The sequence below is a fragment of the Cricetulus griseus genome (genome assembly GCF_003668045.3).
Source record: "Cricetulus griseus strain 17A/GY chromosome 1 unlocalized genomic scaffold, alternate assembly CriGri-PICRH-1.0 chr1_1, whole genome shotgun sequence".
Classification (NCBI taxonomy): domain Eukaryota; kingdom Metazoa; phylum Chordata; class Mammalia; order Rodentia; family Cricetidae; genus Cricetulus; species Cricetulus griseus.
The window spans coordinates 59,152,087-59,172,044 of record NW_023276807.1 but is presented as its reverse complement, the minus strand read 5'-3'; the positions used below and the strand labels follow the sequence as shown (position 1 = coordinate 59,172,044).

Below are 19,958 nucleotides of genomic sequence, written 5' to 3'. Positions count from 1 at the left end.
CTTTGCTCCCTTCAGTTTTAAAAAAATATATGTATTGTGTGTTTGTACATGTGCATGTATGTGTGTATACATGTGCATGGGTATGTGTATGTGTGTGTGCACATGTGTACATGCATGTGTACATGTCTGTATATGTGGAGACCAGAGTGAAAGTTTATGCATTGTTCCCCAGACACAATCCACCTTGCTTTTTATTTTTTGATTATTTTATTTTATGTGTATTCATGCCTACAATATTCAGTCCTCTAAACTGAATCATATAAATAACCAATGCTAATAAATCATCAGAATTGAATGAAGTATTTGGCTTTCATAGCCCTTGTCTAGAGAATCTAGAATTGTAGGGAACATTCTTCAATATAATAGAAGCTATATATGAGATGCTGACAGCCAACATCATCCTAAATGGTGAACAGCTTGAAGCAATCCCACTGAGATAATGAATGTGGCAGGGCTGTCCACTATCCCATTACTTTCCTGCATTGTGTTTGAAGCACTAGTGGAGCAATAAGGCAAGAAAAGAAAATTAAAGGGATACAAATAGAAAAAGAAGAAGTCCAACTATCCCTATTTGCAGATGGCATGATACTATGCACTAGAGAGCCAAAAATTCTACCAGGAAACTTCTAGATATGATCACCAATTTTGGCAATATGGCAGGACACCAAATCCTAAAAATGTTGTTGCCTAATCAGGACCTGAACAATTACAAGGGTACTTAGTGTGGCAATATAGAAGGCAATATAGAATCTCCCTAAATGAAGATCTACAGGCAATTAATGGCTGATAAGAGAGGAAAAACTGTTTTTTCCTGTATCAAACTCCCTGATAATGTTATTCAATCCCAACTGGTCAGATTTAAACACATATACATAGGAGCAACACCAAGTGGACTCAATAGGCTATACTTATGCTACATGTATGCATATGTTTGAAACAATATTTAAAGAATATTCATGAATTTGATAGACAGGGGAACATGTGAGGAATTGGAGGAGCAAGGGAATATGGAAATGATGTAAAATAGTGCCTTTGAATGAGGTTATTAAAATTGTATTAAAAGAGTTTAAACAGAGTTACCTTATAACAGAGCAACATTGCCACTATTAGTTTTTATAAAGTAACAAAATTCCAGTGTTAGGAAGGGGGTACCTCTTGGTCAGTGAGATCTTATAGACCCTCAAACATGACAGGTTATTGCTAATGCTCTTGGTTACTTTCCAGAACTTAGTGGGAAGATACTGTTGCTGAAGATGCTACCAAGCTGGTACTGATCAGAAAGTTTCATCCTTATTGGCTCACTTTACCAGTGCTAGTATGTGATATGCATGTTGCCAGAGAAGAAAAGTAGTCATCATACTTCTCCATCTGTGAACCTGCACACTGTAATGACTATAGCCTGGCAAGGCCTTCCCCCTGGCGTGTTAGTGATACAAATGTCAAGGGAATAGCCAACCACTTTCTGTTTAGATGTAACATCAATTCCATAAGCTGGAACACATGCCTGGTACTATAATTTGGGATGAGAGCCTGTGGCTAGACAGGTCATTTTCCCAAGGGAGAGCCTATTATGTTCATAATATTAAATAGACTCCAAATTACTTGTGAATATACCGGTATCCACTTCGTCTGGGGGGCAGGATTTTTCTGAAGGCTGCCTCCCCCTTAAGGCCACCCATCATGTTGACTATGGCAGATTTTTCTTATTCTCTTACTTGAAGTTCTCTCTTAATGAAATTCCTCTACAGGGTTTAATAGGAAGCCAAGCTTTTCCTTTGAAGTCCGGCCATGTTGTTTCAGATGGGAAGCTCTATCCATCTAACTGGTTTCCCACCTCAAGGCCCAGTCATAGCCCACATGTCCATGAGGGTCTTGTTCATCCTGAAGGGTACTTTCCTGTTAGCTCCTTTCCCAAACTCACTGCTCTGATTTCTACATTGAGTTATAAATTCTTCATGCATTCAAATTATTTTAATCACTCAACATATAGATAATCGTATTGGGGCACACTAAAAACAACAGCAGGCATGCAGGGGTCTTATCTGGATTTCTCTAAAATCGTATGAACAAGGCTAAGACAGGAGGATGATGAGTTCAAAGTAATCCTGGACTATGTAATGAGACTGTAATGAGACAAAACCTGTCAAAAGTCATAAGCTGGAGTTCTGGCCAGGTAGCCTGTTGCTGCTGTTACATTGCCAGTTCATCGGTCAGAAAAGAGGTTGCACATGGATGACATTCACTCTAGCTTTGAAAGGTTCGAATTTAATTTAATTCTAGATTATGAATGCAGTGGATAATAGGAAATTAAGGTGTCACTATCTGCTCTTTTGCTATTCATATTTTAATATAATTTAGGAGGTCTTAGGCAACACATTTCTCTCAAATCAAACCTACATAGCAATTTTCTTGGAAAATTTCAATCATGCCTATAAATTTTTCTTTAATTTCAGTTTAGCCCTTCTTAGAATTGGGACCCAGGCTCTTCCCCATCTAGACTCTATGGTACATAATATATACACTTCAGAGCAATCCAAGTGCAACACAAATATGAAAGAAATCAGTACCTTTTCCAAACAAATTGACACACTGGTCATTAAGAGCTTGGCACCTTCCATCATAGCAATACGCAGATCCCAACCTGCACAAATGGCCATTCAATGCAAAGCTGTCAGGAACACAATGGCTAGAGGATCCATCGCAATATTCCGTGAAATCACACTCCGGGTCAACAGCCTTCCTACAGGGAGTGCCTGCTGATGATAGCTAGGGACAGGAAAAAGTTCAGGGGTTGTGAATGACTCTATGCATATTTGCCAAGGAAATTGGCTAAACATGTCTGGTTATGGCTAATTGAGGGACTGAGACTTCCCCAGACTAAGAATTCTAGAAAGGAAAATCCAGGTAAAATATCTACTGGGAATCCCAGAGAAGGGTAACTGGCTTCAGGATATGCACAGCTCCCATTGACAGCAGGCTTGCAGCTGGCCACAGCCTCATGTTTCATACCGTGAATTCTGACATTAGCAGCATGAGGACTGAGAAGCCTAGAACAATTGGTTCTACCTCTGATGTTGGCAAGAACTGGAAGCCAGTTTCAGCTTTCACTCTTACTACCTTATTTGTGTAGGAGAGATATACTAAATCTCTTTTATACTCGCAAATTAGGAAGGAAAATCACTTTTCATTTAATAGAACTTTGCATGAATTAACACATCTCACCACCAATGTTTATTATTCTGAGAACAAAAGGGTCTTTCTGCATAGCCAGATACGTTTTTATGGCTGGTTGAATAAATTTTTCAGCTGTTGCCATCCATAACAAAATTTATAATGTCCTACTTTGAAAACCTGTATACCACAAAATTCAAAAATTTAAAGGAATGGACAATTTTCTGGATAGAAATCACCAAAATTAAATCAATAACAGATAAGCAATTTAAATAGACCTATAACCCCTAATGAAATAGAAGTGGTCATCAAAAGTCCCATACAAAAAAAAAAAAAAAAAAAAAAAAAAAAAAAACAAGTCCAGGGCCAAATGGCTTCAGTGCAGAATTCTATCAGAAATTCAAAGAAGAGCTAATATCAGTAATCCCCAAACTGTCCACACAATATAAGCAGAAGGGTCACTGCCAAACTCTTTTTATGAGGCTAGAATTACCTTAGTACCCAAGTCACACAAAGACACAACTAAGAAAGAGAACTGTAGACCAATATCCCTCATGAACATTGATGCAAAAATACTCAACAAAATACTGGCAAATCGAATCCAAGAACACTCAGAATCAGAAAACTCATCCAGCATGGTCAAGTAGGCTTCATACCAGGGATTTTCAACATATGAAAATCCATCAGTGTAATCCACCATATAAACAAACTGCAAAAGAAAAACCACATGATCATCTCACTAGATGCTGAAAAAGCCTCTGACAAAATCCAACACCTATTCATGATAAAGGTCTTGGAGAGATCAGGAATAACAGGAACATACCTAAACATAATAAAAGCAATATGCAGCAAACCAACAGCCAACATCAAACCAAATGGAGAGAAACTCAAAGCAATTCTAAAATCAGGAGCAAAACAAGGCCATCCACTCTCTCCATAGCTCTTCAATATTGTACTGCAAGTTCTAACTAGAGCAATAAGACAACAAAAGGAGATCAAGGGGATACAACTCAGAAAAGAAGGCAAATTTTCACTATTTTCAGATGATATGATAGTTTACATAAGTGACCTGAAAAACTCTACCATGGAACTCCTAAAACTGATAAACACCTTCACAAAGTGGGAGGATACAAGATTAACTAAAAAAAAAAATAGTATCCCTACTATATACAGACAATAAAGGGGCTGAGAAGGAAATCGGAGAAACATCACCGTTTATAATAGCCACAAACAATATAAAATACCTTGAGATAACACTAACCAAACAAGTGAAAGATCTGTATAGCAAGAACTTTGAGAAGATACAACTTTGGCAAGAAGATACCAGAAAATAGAAAGATCTCCCATGCTCTCAAATAGGTAGGATCAACATAGTAAAAATGGCAATCTTGCCAAAAGCAATCTACAGATTCAATATAATCCCCATCAAAATCCCAACACAATTCTTCAAGACTTTGAAAGAACAAAACTCAACTTTATATGAAAAAACAAAAGACCCAGGATAGCCAAAACAACTATGTACTATAAAGGAACTTGCAGAGGTATCACCGTCCCTGACTTCAAGTTCTATTATAAAGCTATAGTCCTGAAACAGCTTGGTATTGGCACAAAAATAGACAGGTAGACCAATGGAACAGAATCAAAAACCCTGATATTAACCCACATACCTAGGAATACCCGACTTTTGACAAAGAAGCTAAAGTTATACAATGGAAAAAAGAAAGCATCTTTAACAAATGGTGCTGGCATAACTGGATGCCGACATGTAGAAGATTGCAGATAGATCCATATCTATCATCATGTACTAAATTTAAGTTCAAATGTATCAAAAACCTCAACATAAATCCAACCACACTGAACCTCTTAGAAGAGAAAGTGTGGAGGGGGCACCCTTGAACGAATTGGTACAGGAGACTGCTTCCTGAACATAACACCAGTAGCACAGACATTGAGATTGACAATTAATAAGTGGGGCCTCCTGAAACTGAGAAGCTTCTGTAAGGCAAAGAACACAGTCAACAAGACAAAACAGCAGCCCACTATTATCATCTGTAATTGAATAAGATTTAATAATGGAAAGATAATTAATAAAAATGTAGTATCTTTAAAGAAATGAAAGAGAAAAATTTTGAGTTAGAATTTCAGACCCCAGAAATATATGTCAAAATGAATGTAACAGCAGGTTAGTGGACAGAAATGTCTGCTGCCAAAAAAGGATGACAGGGCCCCATACCTGGACTCATGGTGGGTGGAGAGAACTGGCTCTTACAAGGAGTTCTCTACCTTCCACACGTGCTGTTGTGCACACATGACAATTCATATACATAAAATGATAAAACCTAATGAGAAACAAAGCTTTCCCTAGGCAAGCAGTAGCTAAGAGAATCCATTCTCACTATACCTATATTACACGAAATATTAAAGGAAAGCTTTCAGGTATGAGAAGTGTGATTAGGGTTGGAGCGTGGCTCAGGGATAGAGTATTTGCCTAGCATGCACACAGGACAAGGGTGTGGCTCAGGGATAGAGTACAATTGTGGGAAAGGAACATTTGCAAGTTTTACATATTGGTGATTTGTAAGAATGGGAATCCTAAAGTATTTTCCATTATGGAGTTTGCTTTCTCACCCAACCACATGGTATAGGGATAGTGTTGTATTGCTGATGAAGTTTATACCACAGTTTATCATGCTTTTGGGTAGTAATAAAAATGCATGCAACCAAGACTGGGGAGATGGCTAGGTGATGTCAAGCCTGAAGCCTGAGTTCAGTCCCCAGAACCTGCATGGTACAGGGAGAGAACCTATGACCTCTGCCCTTCACACATACATCGTAGCATGTGTGAGTGCACAGTTCGTCTACACACACACACACACACACACACACACACACACACACACACACACAAGCACACCTGCAATAAAAATTAATTAAAATGTAATAATTCCATTGACAGAAACAATTTTGTCATTGTGCCTTTTACTTTGCAGTCTATGAGCCCTTTGAACAGTGTATGTTTTGTCTGTCATTCTTATTATAATTTTCATCAGTCATCATTTACTTGACCTTATGAGTTATCTGACTGTTGGCACTTTCCATGATGTGGTGCATATCTTTTATCCTGTTTGAGAATTTAGAAGTTGATCAACTTTGTGGTTTCTATACCCTCGACAAGAAAGCACCAGTCCGGGATATCTTTTTTCAAGTTCATGGTACTTTATCATGGAATCACTAGTGCCTACATTCTTTGTGTCATTCCACACTGCTTTAGTTAATCCAGTCTTGCATTGCTGCAGTTCAGCTTCCCTTTGCTAAGTGCCAGCCTCTTACCTCACAGTTTGATGTACAGCAAGGTCCAGAGCCACATTTTGCAGAGGCTTTCAGTCTACATGTTTCATAGTTGCAGCACTCTTTAAATTGGCATTTCTGCAATTTCCAAAGAAAGAGGATTCCAGTTAGGATAGACACCCAGCTCTCCTTCCTCCCCCTTTCTCCTTCCTTCCTGAAACAGGTTATCATGTAGCCAAGACTGCTCTGCTGTACAGTGGAGGGTGCCAGTGTCTCCCTGTCCCAAGCCCTGGGGATTTTAGGAAGGCACCACCATTCACAACTTAATAACTCTTGCTCTTTTATCAATTTTAATTTGCATCCTGTGCTCCTAATTGCATTCCATGAAGCTTCAGTATCCTCAGCTTATATTATTTCTAGAATAACCAAAAGTATATGTAACTGTAATAACTAAGGAAATAGCATTTAAATTAGTTGTTGATCTCTAATGTGAAAATTTGGGTAATTGGCTCAGAATTTACTAATATGAAATGCATTTCAGGGGAGTTGGGGAGAAGTGTGACTTTCTAGGAGAAACACAAACTTCCTTCAATTCTCTCATTAAGTATTCACTTGCTACACATTTCTATTGAGAATGAAGGTAAACTTTAGGAAGTGCAGCCAAGACATGTTAAGTATGTATTCATGGTCCCTTTCCCTGCTAATAGTGTTAGTACTGGCCTGTCTGTTTATGACAATAAAACATCTCTACTTGTTCAGAGAGTAACAGAATATGGAGTCTGTTTATGAAAATAGTGTTTGGAGGCTTCTGATGCCATAGTCGTTTGCAATGCCTCCATACAGAATACTTCTGTGATACTGTTGTTATTCATTTCACAAAGTTCAAATGATCCCCGAATCTCTTGATTTCTCCATCTAAGACATATTGGTCTCTTAAGCCAGGCATTGGTGGTACATGCCTTTAATCACAGAACTCAGGAGGCAGAGACAGGTGGATCTCTGAGAGTTCAAGACCAGCCTGGTCTATAAGAGCTAGTTCCAGGACAGCCTCCAAAGCCACAGGGAAACCCTGTCTGGGGGTGGGGGGGGGAGACATTATCTGTCCCTCTTAATTTCTGCCTTGGTAATTCCAGGTCTTTCTGTTTGGCCTTTACTATCTGAAGGGCTCTTACTGCACACAAGATAGGGGACTAGTTTGGGGGAGGGGAGCGTCTGCCAATTTCAGAGCAGGGCCATCTCAGGAGATCACAAAATCCTAAAGATATCAGTTGTATATTTTGTCTATAGACTAGGGTCAATCATTGGGAGTGTCAGTAGACACCATTGGCATGATGGGCAATAAGGCACAGAAGGAGCTGGCAATCTTGACCTGCAGGCCAGTTCAAGGTCATCCTGGCCTAAACAAGGCCCTCTCTTACAAAAGAAAATCACAAAAGAGATGTGGAAAAGCAATTCATTTCTCTTCATTCTCATACATCAATTATATGGTAAAGATGCCATAATGTGCACCCAATATATACTATGACAAATGCTTTGTGTTCTTTGGATTAGAACAACTATGGTCAACCTAAATGTTTACTACTCACCGTGTCATTACCACAGTCACATTCTTCATTAACTTCCACAATTCCGTTACCACACATGGGTTGATTTTGTTGTAATAATTGCACATTTGAAAGGTTACCAAGACATGTCACAACAAAATTTGAAACATAGTGCTTGTAATAATGCATGCTACAGTTACTAAAGGTCTTCATCCCACTGGAACTCCTAAAGTGAAATAATAGTCTCTGATAAATAAACCTAGTTACTAAAACACATCTAGATGATGCTCCATTGGTAATCAAATGATCCAAGATGGAGCAAATAAAAACATATACTTCAGCAGAGGTTAAATGTTGTGGAATAAGATGTGTCACCATGATTGGTTTAATAAAAAGCTGAGCAGACAATAGCTAGGCAGGATTTCCAGGCACAGAGGATGCTGGGAAGAAAAAGGGTGGAGAAGCCAGCTAGACATAGAATGAGTCAGACAAACATGGAAAATTCTTTATATGCTATTTTATCAAGCATGATATAACTTTCCAACCCTAATATGGAAATTTTATATGGATAATATGGAAATATCAATAAAAAATATTTCGAGGGGGCACCTGACACCAGGGGTCCGCTCACGGGATCTGAAGTTGGTGGGAGCCAACACACCCAGAGACTGCCAAGCCCCCGGGAACAGTCCGCCTCAATCCACAAGAAGAGGACAGACATCAGAGTATTGGAACTGTTTGCATCTACCAGAAGGGAACCTTGGTCCCATACCCACCAGGAGAGGAAGAGACTCCTGCTACACCCACTGGAAGAAAGGATGGGAAGAAGGCAATATAAAAGCACATTCAACAACAGAAAAACCAATATGACACCACCAGAGACTAGGGACCATACACAAGCAAGACCAGAACATCACAATGCAGCTGAAGCAGAAGAAAATGACGTTACAAACATCTTCATGAAAATGATAGAGGACCTCAAAGAGGATATAAGAAAATCCCTTAAAGAAATGGAAGAAAAAACAAACCAAAAATACAAGATATCAACAAATCTTTCAAGGAAACAGTTCAAGACCTGAAAATGAAATAGAGACAACAAAGAAAGCATAATCTGAGGGAATACTGGAAATAGAAAAGCTGGGTAAATGATCAGGAACTACAGATGTAAGCATAACCAACAGAATACAAGAGATGGAAGAAAGAATCTCAGGTGTTGAAGATGCACTAGGAGAAATAGATTCGTCAACCAAAGAAAATCTTAAGTTCAACAAATCCCTAACACAAAATATCCAGGAAATATGGGATAACCTGAAAAGACCAGACCTAAGAATAATAAATATAGAAGAAGGTGAAGAAATCCAACTCAAGGGCACAGAAAACATATTCAACAAAATCATAGAAGAAAACTTTCCCAACCTACAGAAAGACATGCCAATGAAAGTACAAAAATCCTACAGAATACCAAATAGACTGTACCAAAAAAAAAGGTCACCTCGTCACAGCCACATAATAATCAAAACCCCAAACTTACAGAATAAAGAGAAAATATTAAGAGCAGCAAAGGAAAAGGGTCAAGTAGCATATAAAGGCAAACCTATCAGAATTACACCTGACTTCCATGGAAACTGAGAGTCAGAAGGTCCTGGATAGATATTCTCCTACACTAAGAGACCACAGATGCTAGCCCAGACTGCTATACCCAGCAAAGCTTCAATGAATATAAATGGAGAAAACAAGATATTCCATGACAAAACCAGATTCAAATAATACATATCCACCAATCCAGCACTACAGAGTGTTCTGGAAGGAAAACTGCAACCCCAGGAAGTTAACTACAACCAGAAAAAATATAGACAATAGATAATCACACTTTACCAACAGCCAAAAGAAAAAAAAGGATGGAAACCCACACATAATTTCACCACCACCACCAAATCCAAAACAAACAAGAATGAACAATCAATGGTCATTAATATCCCTCAATATTAATGGTCTTATCCCCTCCTATAAAAAGACACAGGTTAGCAGAATGGATAAGAAGACAGAATTCATTCTTCTGCTGCATACAAGAAACACACCTCAACTTCAAAGACAGACAGTACCTAAAAATTAAAGGTTGGGAAAAGATTTTCCAATCAAATGGACCTAAGAAACAAGCAGGGGTAGCAATCTTAATATCCAACAAATTGGACTTTAAACTAAAATCAATCAAAAGAGATGAAGGAGGTCACTTCCTACTCATCCCAGGAGAAATCCATCAGGATGAAGTCTCAATTCTGAACAATTATGCCCCAAATACAAAGGCATCCATGTTTGTAAAAGAAACATTACTAAAACTCGAATCACACATAAAACTGCACACACCTATAGTGGGAGACTTCAACACCCCACTCTCACCACTGGACAGGAACACCAGACAGAAACTTAACAAAGAAAAAAAAGGACCTAATAGAAGTTATGACCCAATTGGGCTTAACAGACATCTATAGAATATTCCATCCAAATACAAAAGAATATACCTTCTTCTCAGTGCCACATGGAACTCTAAAATCAACCATATACTTGGCAACATAGCACATCTCAACAGATACAAAAAAAATTAAAATAACACCCTGTATCTTATCAGACCACCATGCTTTAAAGTTAGAACTCAACAACAACACGAATTGCAGAAATTAAGTAACACCCAACTGCACAATTCCTGGGTTGAGGAAGAAATAAAAAAAAAGAAATTAAAGATTTCCTAGAATTCAATGAGAATGTGGACACAACATACCCAAACTTATAGGACACTTTGAAAGCAGTGCTAAGAGGAAAGTTCATAGCGCTAAGTGCCCACATGAAGAAACAGGAGAATAATCACACTAGAGAATTAACAGCACAACTGAAAGCTCAGGAACACAAAGAAGTCAATATACCCCAGAGGAGCAGACACCAGGAAATAATCAAATTGAGGCTGAAATTAATAAAGTGGAAACTAGGAGAACAATACGAAGAATCACTATAACAAAGAGTTGGTTCTTCGAGAAAATCAACAAGATAGACAAACCTTTATTCAAACTTACCAAACAACAGATAGTGAACATGCAAATAAATAAAATCTGGAAAGAAAAGGGAGACATAACAACAAACAGAGAGGAAATCCAGAGAATCATCAGGTCATACGTCAAAAACCTGTATTCCTCAAAATTCGAAAATCTATAGGAAATGGACAATTTTCTGGACAGATTTCACTTACCAAAATTAAATCAAGAACAGATAAGCAACTTAAATAGACCTATAACCCCTAATGAAATTGAAGCAGTCATCAGAAGTCTCCCACCCAAAAAAAGCCCAGGGCCAGATGGCTTCAAAAATTCAAGGGAACAGCTAAAACCAATTCTCCTCAAAGTATTCCACACAATAGAAGCAGAAGGTTCATTGCCAAACTCTTTTTAGAGGCTTCAGTAACCTTGATACCCAAGCCACACAAAGCCACAACTAAGAAAGAGAACTATAGACCAATATCCCTCATGAACATTGATGAAAAATACTCAAGAAAATACTGGCAAATAAAATCCAAGAACACATCAGAGAAATGATCCACCATGATCAAGTAGGCTTCATCCCAGGGATGCAAAGATGGTTCAACAAATGAAAATCCATCAATGTAATCCACCATATAAACAAACTGAGGGAAATAAAACCATATGATCATCTCACTAGTTGCCAAAAAAGCCTTTGACAAAATCCAACATCCCTTCATGATAAAGGTCTTGGAGAAATCAGGGATAACAGGAACACACCTCAACGTAATAAAAGCAATATACAGCAAGCCGACAGCCAACATCAAAATTAAATCCAGAGAAACTCAACGCAATTCCTCTAAAATCAGGGGCAAGACAAGGCTGTCCACTCTGTCCGTACATCTTCAATATTGTCCTTGAAGTTCTAGTTAGAGCAATAAGACAACAAAAGGAGATCAAGGGGATACAAATCAGAAAAGAAGAAGTCAAACTTTTACTATTTGCAGATGATATAATAGTCTACATGAGTGACCCGAAAAACTCTACCAGGGAATTCCTACAGCTGATAAACACCTTCACCAAAGTGGGAGGATACAAGATTAACTCAAAAAATCTGTAGCCCTACTATATACAGACGATACATTGGTGGAGAAAGAAATCAGAGAAACATCACCCTTTACAATTGCCACAAACAACATAAAATAGTGGGGTAACACTAAGCAAAAAAGTAAAAGACCTGTCCTGTAAGAATTTTGAGTCTCTAAAGAAAGAGTTTAAAGAAGATTCTAGATAATGGAAGGATCTCCCATGTTCTTGGATGGGTAGGATCAACATAGTAAAAATGGCAATCTTGACAAAAGCAATCTACAGATTCAATATAATCCCCATCAAAATCCCAATACAATTCTTCAAGACTTTGTAAGAACAATTCTCAACTTTATATGGAAAAACAAAAGACCCAGGATAGCCAAAACAATCCTGTATAATAAAGGAACCTCTGGAGGCATCATCATCCCTAACTTCAAGCTCTATTACAGAGCTATAGTCTTGAAAACAGCTTGGTATTGGCACAAAAATAGACAGGTAGACCAATGGAATAGAATTGAAAACCCTGAGATTAACCCACACACCTATGAACACCTGATTTTTGACAAAGCAGCTAAAGCTATACAATGGAATAAAAAAAGTATCTTCAACAAATGGTGCTGGCATAACTGGATGCTAGCATGTAGAAGGTTGCAGATAGATCCATATCTATCACTATGCACAAAATTTAAGTCCAAATTGATCAAAGACCTCAACATAAATCCAGGCACACTGGAACTATTAGAAGACAAAGTGGAAAATACCCTTGAATTAATGGGTACAGGAGACTTCTTACTGAACATTACACCAGTAGCACAGACACTGAGGTCAACAATTGATAAAATGGACCTCCTGAAACTAAGAAGCTTCTGTAAGGCAAAGGACACAGTCAACAAGACAAAACAGTAGCCCACAGCCTGGGAAAAGATATTCACCAACACCACATCTGACAGAGGGTTGATCTCCAAAATATACAAAGAACTCAAGAAGCTATTCTCCAAAACACCAAACAATCCAATTAAAAAGTGGGGTATAGAACTAAATAGACAATTCTCAATAGAGGAATCTAAAATGGCTGAAAGACACTTAGGAAAGTATTCAACATCCTTAGCCATCAGGGAAATGCAAATCAAAACAACTCTAAGATACCCTCTTACACCTGTCAGAATGGCTAAAATCAATAACACCAATGACATTTATGCTGGAGAGGATATGGAGAAAGGGGAACACTTCTCCACTGCTGGTGGGAGTGCCAACTTGTACAGCCACTTTGGAAATCATTACGGTTACTCCTCAGGAAAATGGGAATCAGTCCACCACAAGATCCAGCAATTACTCTTAGGCATATACTCAAAAGAAGCACATTCATACAACAAGCACATCTGTTCAACGATGTTCATGGCATCAGTAATAGCCAGAAACTGGAAGCAGCCTAGATGCCCCTCAACTGAAAAATGGATAATGAAAATGTGGTACATTTACACAATGGAGTACTACGAAGGAGAAAAAAAAAACAATGGAATCTTGAAATTTGAAGGCAAATGGATGAAACTAGAAGAAACCATTCTGAGTGAGGTATCCTAGTCACAAAAAGACAAACATGGTATGTACTCACTCATATATGGATTTCAGACACAGAGTAAAGGATTATCAGCCTACAATCCACACTGCCAGAGAAGCTAGTATACAAGGAGGACCCTAAGAGAGACATACATGGTCCCCTTGAAAAGGGGAACGGGTCAAGATCTCCTGAGCTAATTGGGAACACAGGAGGAGGGGGAGGGAGATAGGAGAATGAGAAGGGGAGAAGAGAAGGGGTGAGGAGGACATGAGGGAGCAGAAAGGTTGAGTCGGGGGAAGAATAGATGAAAACAAGAAAGGAGATACCATAATAGATACCATTTTAGGTTTACAGAGAAATCACGCAATAGGGAAATGTCTGGTTATCTACAAAGATGACACCAGCTAACAATCTAAGGAACAGAGGAGAGGCTACCTTAAATGCCCTCCCCTAATAATGAGTTGATAACTGTCTTATATGCCATCCTATAACCTTCATCCAGCAGCTGGTGGAAGTAGAAACAGACACCCACAACTAATCACTGAAATGAACTGGAATCCAGTTGCAGAGAAGGACTGATGAGCAAAGGGGTACAGACAAAAGGCTGGTGAACCTCACAGAAACAGATGACTGGAACAATGGAAAGCTCTTGGTCCCCAGACTTATAGCTGGGATACCAGCATCGGACCGATCCAGACCCCAGGAACGTGGGTTTTAGTGAGGAGACCTCAGATATCTCCAGGACCTCCTGTAGTAGTTCAGTACTTATCTCTAGCATAGGTGTGGACTTAGGGAGCCCATTCTATAGAGGGATACTCCCTGAGCCAAGACACAAGGGGGTGGGCCTAGGCCCTATCCTAAAGGATATGATAGACTCTGATGACCCCCTATGGAAGGACTCTCCCTCCCTGGGGAGCAGAAAGGATATGTGATAGGTAGGGTTTTAGTAAGGGGGTTGGTAGGGGAGGAGGGGAGGGAGAGGCAACTGGGATTGACATGTAAAACAATCTTGTTTCTAATTTAAGTTTAAAAAGTAAAAAAAAATTCAATGGTCATCAAATCATGAAATCATAATTGGAAGAAAATACATAAAATTAGTCATTATTAGGGGCTGGAAAGATGGCTCAGCAATTATAAGCAGAGGACCTGGGTAGCATCCACATTCAGTTTTTAGTAAGAACCAAGCATGCACATGGCATAAAGACACACACACACACACACACACACACACACAGGCAAAACACAAATAAATAAATAAATAAATAAATAAATAAATAAATAAATAAATAAATAAATAAATCTAAAAATAAAATTCATCATAAAAATTCTTACAATGCTCCCTGTTGCATTATGCATGGAGCTCTGGAACAGGAACAATTATTGACATCGTCATATGATAATCCTATGTGGAAGCCAATCAATTGAGTGATAACCACTGAAATTCCCTCCAACCCTATGTCTTCTGGATACTAAAATAGAGAAGATTGAAGAGAAAAAGTATTATATAATAATAAAACAAAGTCAAGTGATAAATGTTCTTGTAATCACAAAATTTTATATTCTAATTCTTTTTATATTGAGCATACTTTATAACAATTTACTTTGTTATGGTAATTGGCTACCTTAATTTAAATGAAATTTTATTTGTGCATTCTTTAAATGAAAGGGATTTTTTAAAAATATGTTCCACAAAACTACACATGCACTAACCTCTGTATGGAAACCAGGACATGTGTTACATTGGGGAAGGAGTTTTGCATTTGTTTCCACAGGAGAAGAAAAACTTTGGATACCATCAAAGTTGATCAAGATTGGAGTTGAGAAGGAGAAACCTCTCGAGGAGGACAAATGACAGGTATTCTACTAAGGTATATCTCATAAACTAAATAGAAACCTCCCAAAGGAAAGGGAAGTGGTTTGCTTTTATCTTCACAGGAAAACTCATCTTCAGAAGTCAAAGGGTAGATACTTAAGAAGAGAGGGTAGCTATAAACTTCAAACAAAAGGAATATGCCATATGGTTAACTTTACAGCTGTCTCTCAGAGAACTCTATTTCTCTTTATTTCCTAGTCCCTATTAAATTAAATCAATGCTGGCTTTAGAGGTGGATTTGACTTTTCTCCTCTAAAATCCAAGCATGTTGTTTAACTAAACTTTAGAGTTTCTATATTATATCAAGAAGCCAATTGATGTAATACAGAATAAGAGAAAAGTTGGGGACTGTCTTTGTCTATTCTTGGCTCTTTCTCTCAAGGTTATTATATAACCCTCTCATAATTGTTATTCTCCCATGGTTGCCTTTCCCAGTATGCATACATACACAAGCAAACATTTCTCTGCTAACATTTATGTTTGAATCCCACGCAGCCAATGAAGACCTGCCTGACAGCAATACCTGGATGCCCCCGAAAGAAAATGGACCACACCTCCTCGACTGCACTGGATCCAACTTGCTCCATTTCAACTGACACTCCAGCCAGAGCTTCCAGTACTGACTTTAGGATTTTAAGCAAGATCTTCAGATCAAGAAAATCCCATCTAACATGGACTAGACACAATCCAATTGAGACTTTCACTGAACTAACATTTTCTTCCTACAGGACCCCATGAGGTTATTACCATCCCATTTCAGCAGGAAGTAACTTGGAGGATGCTACGCACCCTTTCCCCCATTGTTGTCACTAAGGATAATATACACCTAGTTTGGGATAGCTTCCTATTGTTTATGGTTGGGATTGGAAGGAGGTGTTCAGGCTTGGACACCTCTTTCAGATGACTTTAGGGTTTAGTTAAAATAGACATAGTTATGATGTGACATAAGCTGATTGTTGTATCTTCTTATATTTCACCTTTTTATGATTGTTAATTTTGGATAGTTTACACTGTTAATCTTCTTTTTGATTAAAAGGGGAATTGTAGGGGACACTGTAACCATGCCTGCTAGGGTCTGGCTACAGGTATGCCTGGGCATGCCTTTGAGGGCATGGTCAGGGTGATGTAGAGAAGGTTTAAGAGTGAGGGGTGAGCATGTGGAACTCCCTTCTTCCTTTTCATCAATGGCTTGCTGTACTTACTCCTGCCCTGCCAGCTGGCTAGGTAGCTCTGTAAGTAAGGCATCTCCCTAATAAATACCCTTATATTTTTACTGACTCCATATTGGTAATTCCCTCATTATATTGTAGACATGTGTGTACTTTAAAAGAAAAACATTCTATCAATATGAAACAAAAAAGCTAATAGGTATGCTTCTCTGATGTCTGTGCTAAGTCTGAAATCTCTGGTGTTGACATTTGATGTTCCCAGATTTTGAGGTAAAATATGGAATCTGGAGTCTTAATGTCCAGTAATGAAGGAGTCATGGTCTTCTTCTTTTACAATTATCTAACTGATATAAACTGTTGGTTAAAGTCATGAAGATGAAGAGACTCCTCAAAATAAAACAACTTCTAAGATAAATTGTTTAAAATAATTTCAGTCACAAAGCCATCACTATGAGTTCTGCCCTGAGATACACACAAGCCAGGAAGTAAGGAAGAAAAGGACACACAGTTCCCATGGAGACAGCCTGGAGCAGGATCTGAGAAGGCTCTGAATCTGAGAGCCTGTGGGTGAAGAACTGAGATAACAAGAAGGGCTTAGAAACCCTGCAGAATGAAATCTAATACTACAACTAGAAGAAAAACTGAAGCAAAATTATTTTAAATGTGTACATATAATTAGTAAAGATTATGTACTCTTAGGAATTATACTGTAAATATCTGGTATGCAGGATATCCGATATGTGACCCCTGCACAAGGGTCATTAGACAGAGAAGGGGTCATGACCCACAGGTTGAGAACTGCTGCTATACAAGATGCAAGCTACAATCATGTGCAGGAAAAAAGTATGGCTTTAAGTTCCCAAGGGAAATACCAAAGACTAGCAAATTCCAAGGTGTGTGTGTGTGTGTGTGTGTGTGTGTGTGTGTGTGTGTGTGTATGCACGAGTGCACGCACATATATATGTATGTATATACATATATTTTGTTACGTATTTTTCAAATACTACAATTAACTGAAAATTTAAAAGAATCAAATTCCTTCTCCATCACCCAGCTCCTATGACAACTGTCTTCTTTTCCTCAGTCAGTTGTAGAGACGTGGGTCAGTGGAATGTAAAACAGAAATGCGCATGTTTCAAAGAAGACAAAGCAAGTATTGTTGAATCCCAGCTGTGCATCATGTCCTGTGTACAGTGGTAAGAAAGGAAAACTCTGCCCAGAATGTCTCTAGAGTAGAGAAAGAGGGCTTTCTCAAACATGGAGGAAGGCAGACATATTTTATTAAAGAGTTTGGACAAACCAATGTGATACAATTATTAAATTTGGGAAGAGCCACTTGTTGTGCAATTAATATTAGTTCATCATTTGGTTCATAAGAGAATAAAATGAAATCTATGCAGACAACACAAAGTGTTATGAGATGACAAACACAAGTTGATGACTTTTGCTACTCTCTGAGTTTGGACACATGGAGGTGTCTCTACTTTTGAACTAATGTTTGAGTTACTTAAAAATCCTAGGCAACTTTAGTAAATGTCACAACTAGTTAGTGACAGAATATACTAATCTGTACTACACTAATTATGCTTAAAATTTGTAATGCACTGGGACATTTTTAGATTCAAACAATTTTGTCCCAGCAGAATAATAATGACTATACATATATAGGAAAAACCCAACTGTTAGAAACTGTTTAACCACTACATAAACACTTACATGGTATACAGGTGTTGAAAAGCAGTAAGTAAAAAATGAAAACTACATACCATGACAATACCCGCAGCATAGCTTTTATTGCACAGTTCACCTGGCGATGCTGCTCCAATGTATTTCGGGTGTTTCCTGTAACTACACCATGATGGTTTGACTTGGCATTGTGTAATTGTGTACCATAATATATAAGCATACATTTACCTCCTCATGAAGTTAAAAAAAATACTTGAGGAATATATAAATGTCCAATCTGGATATCTAATAAAGTATGCAAAATGTCCAAATTACTGTAATTATTCATTTGATATCAATTCTTCACTTAGCTCCCAGATTTGATGTTCTATTATCTGAAATGCTACTAACTTTCCCTTATTATGCAGCAACTTTTTAGGCCACTAAAAGTTGAAAAGTATGGAAAAGAACTTCTAACTTGTTGAAGAAGAAATTTTACTTATCTTAAACACAAGCACTTATTTAATATTAAATGATCACAAAACAAACTACACAAATCTATCCTCATGAAAAAGTAGACATGAGATATATTAAAAATCTGTTTGGGTGAAATTAAATAAACAATTTTTATATTTTTCATTAGACATATTTTGCAATAAATTTGATATCATATAAATTAATGAAATTCAGTGTTTGCTCACACTAATTCTACTTCAAATAGGAAAATAAGCTAGCATAAAATTGGCCATCATTGTTTTAATTTTTAAACCATCACCTTCTCTCTCTCTCTCTCTCTCTCTCTCTATATATATATATATATATATATATATATATATATATATATCTTCAAAGTGTCCTATGGAAAACTGGAGTATAACAAATGCAAAAACTGACCTTAATGGAATTATTAATTATTAATATGTTTATCGTGCAGAGAGCTGCCTACTCACATAAGTAAATGTGTTATCTCGTGGGACTGTACGGTAAGATAGTCTTGTTTCCAGTCCAAAAGTCTTTGTAAAATATCATTAGCATCTCCATCAGTAGAAATATGATTTTTATCTGACCACAGTTCCAAGGAGGCTAACACAACAGTCAACTCCAGCTGAGCAAACATCTAGGAATAGGATTTACAGTGTATGTTTCAAAGTCATCAACTATTAGATTAAAAATACAGAAAGAAGTTGGCTAGAGTAGTGGGAACATTGAGAAAGCAAAATATATTCAAGTCATTAATTTTCCATACTCATAAAATGCAAATTAAAGTCAATGTTTTTTTCATAGAATTAGACATCTGAAAAATTAAAAACTTACTGTGTTGACAAGCCCAATAATCTGGAAAATTTTCTGTGTTACGGCGGTAATGTCAGATCCCATATAATCATACTGAAACACAAATTACCTTTTTTAGGATTTGTTAAATATGATAGTAATTTTTCAACAGCCGGATAATTTTGGCAATATAGGACAAGCATAGGTTTTATCACATATTTTTACATGCTAATAGTTTTTATTTTTATTAAAGTTTTATTTTGCCAATTACAACTATAATTTTATACTAATCATAATATAATCATATGTAATATAATTTATATT

At 37.5% G+C, this 19,958-nt stretch overlaps 1 protein-coding gene across 1 annotated transcript in view; it reads right to left on the bottom strand.

Moving 5' to 3' along the window:
- Window positions 1-19,958, bottom strand: part of Adam18 (ADAM metallopeptidase domain 18) — a 48,209-nt gene that overhangs the window by 14,419 nt on the left and 13,832 nt on the right. Inside the window, exons 8-14 of the mRNA XM_027395313.2 lie at window positions 19,677-19,748; window positions 19,313-19,479; window positions 18,464-18,545; window positions 14,988-15,124; window positions 8,046-8,229; window positions 6,502-6,597; window positions 2,568-2,766 (exon numbers count right to left, since the gene is read on the bottom strand). Coding sequence (XP_027251114.1) covers window positions 2,568-2,766; window positions 6,502-6,597; window positions 8,046-8,229; window positions 14,988-15,124; window positions 18,464-18,545; window positions 19,313-19,479; window positions 19,677-19,748 — 937 coding nt within the window. The remainder of the gene's footprint in view (window positions 1-2,567; window positions 2,767-6,501; window positions 6,598-8,045; window positions 8,230-14,987; window positions 15,125-18,463; window positions 18,546-19,312; window positions 19,480-19,676; window positions 19,749-19,958) is intronic.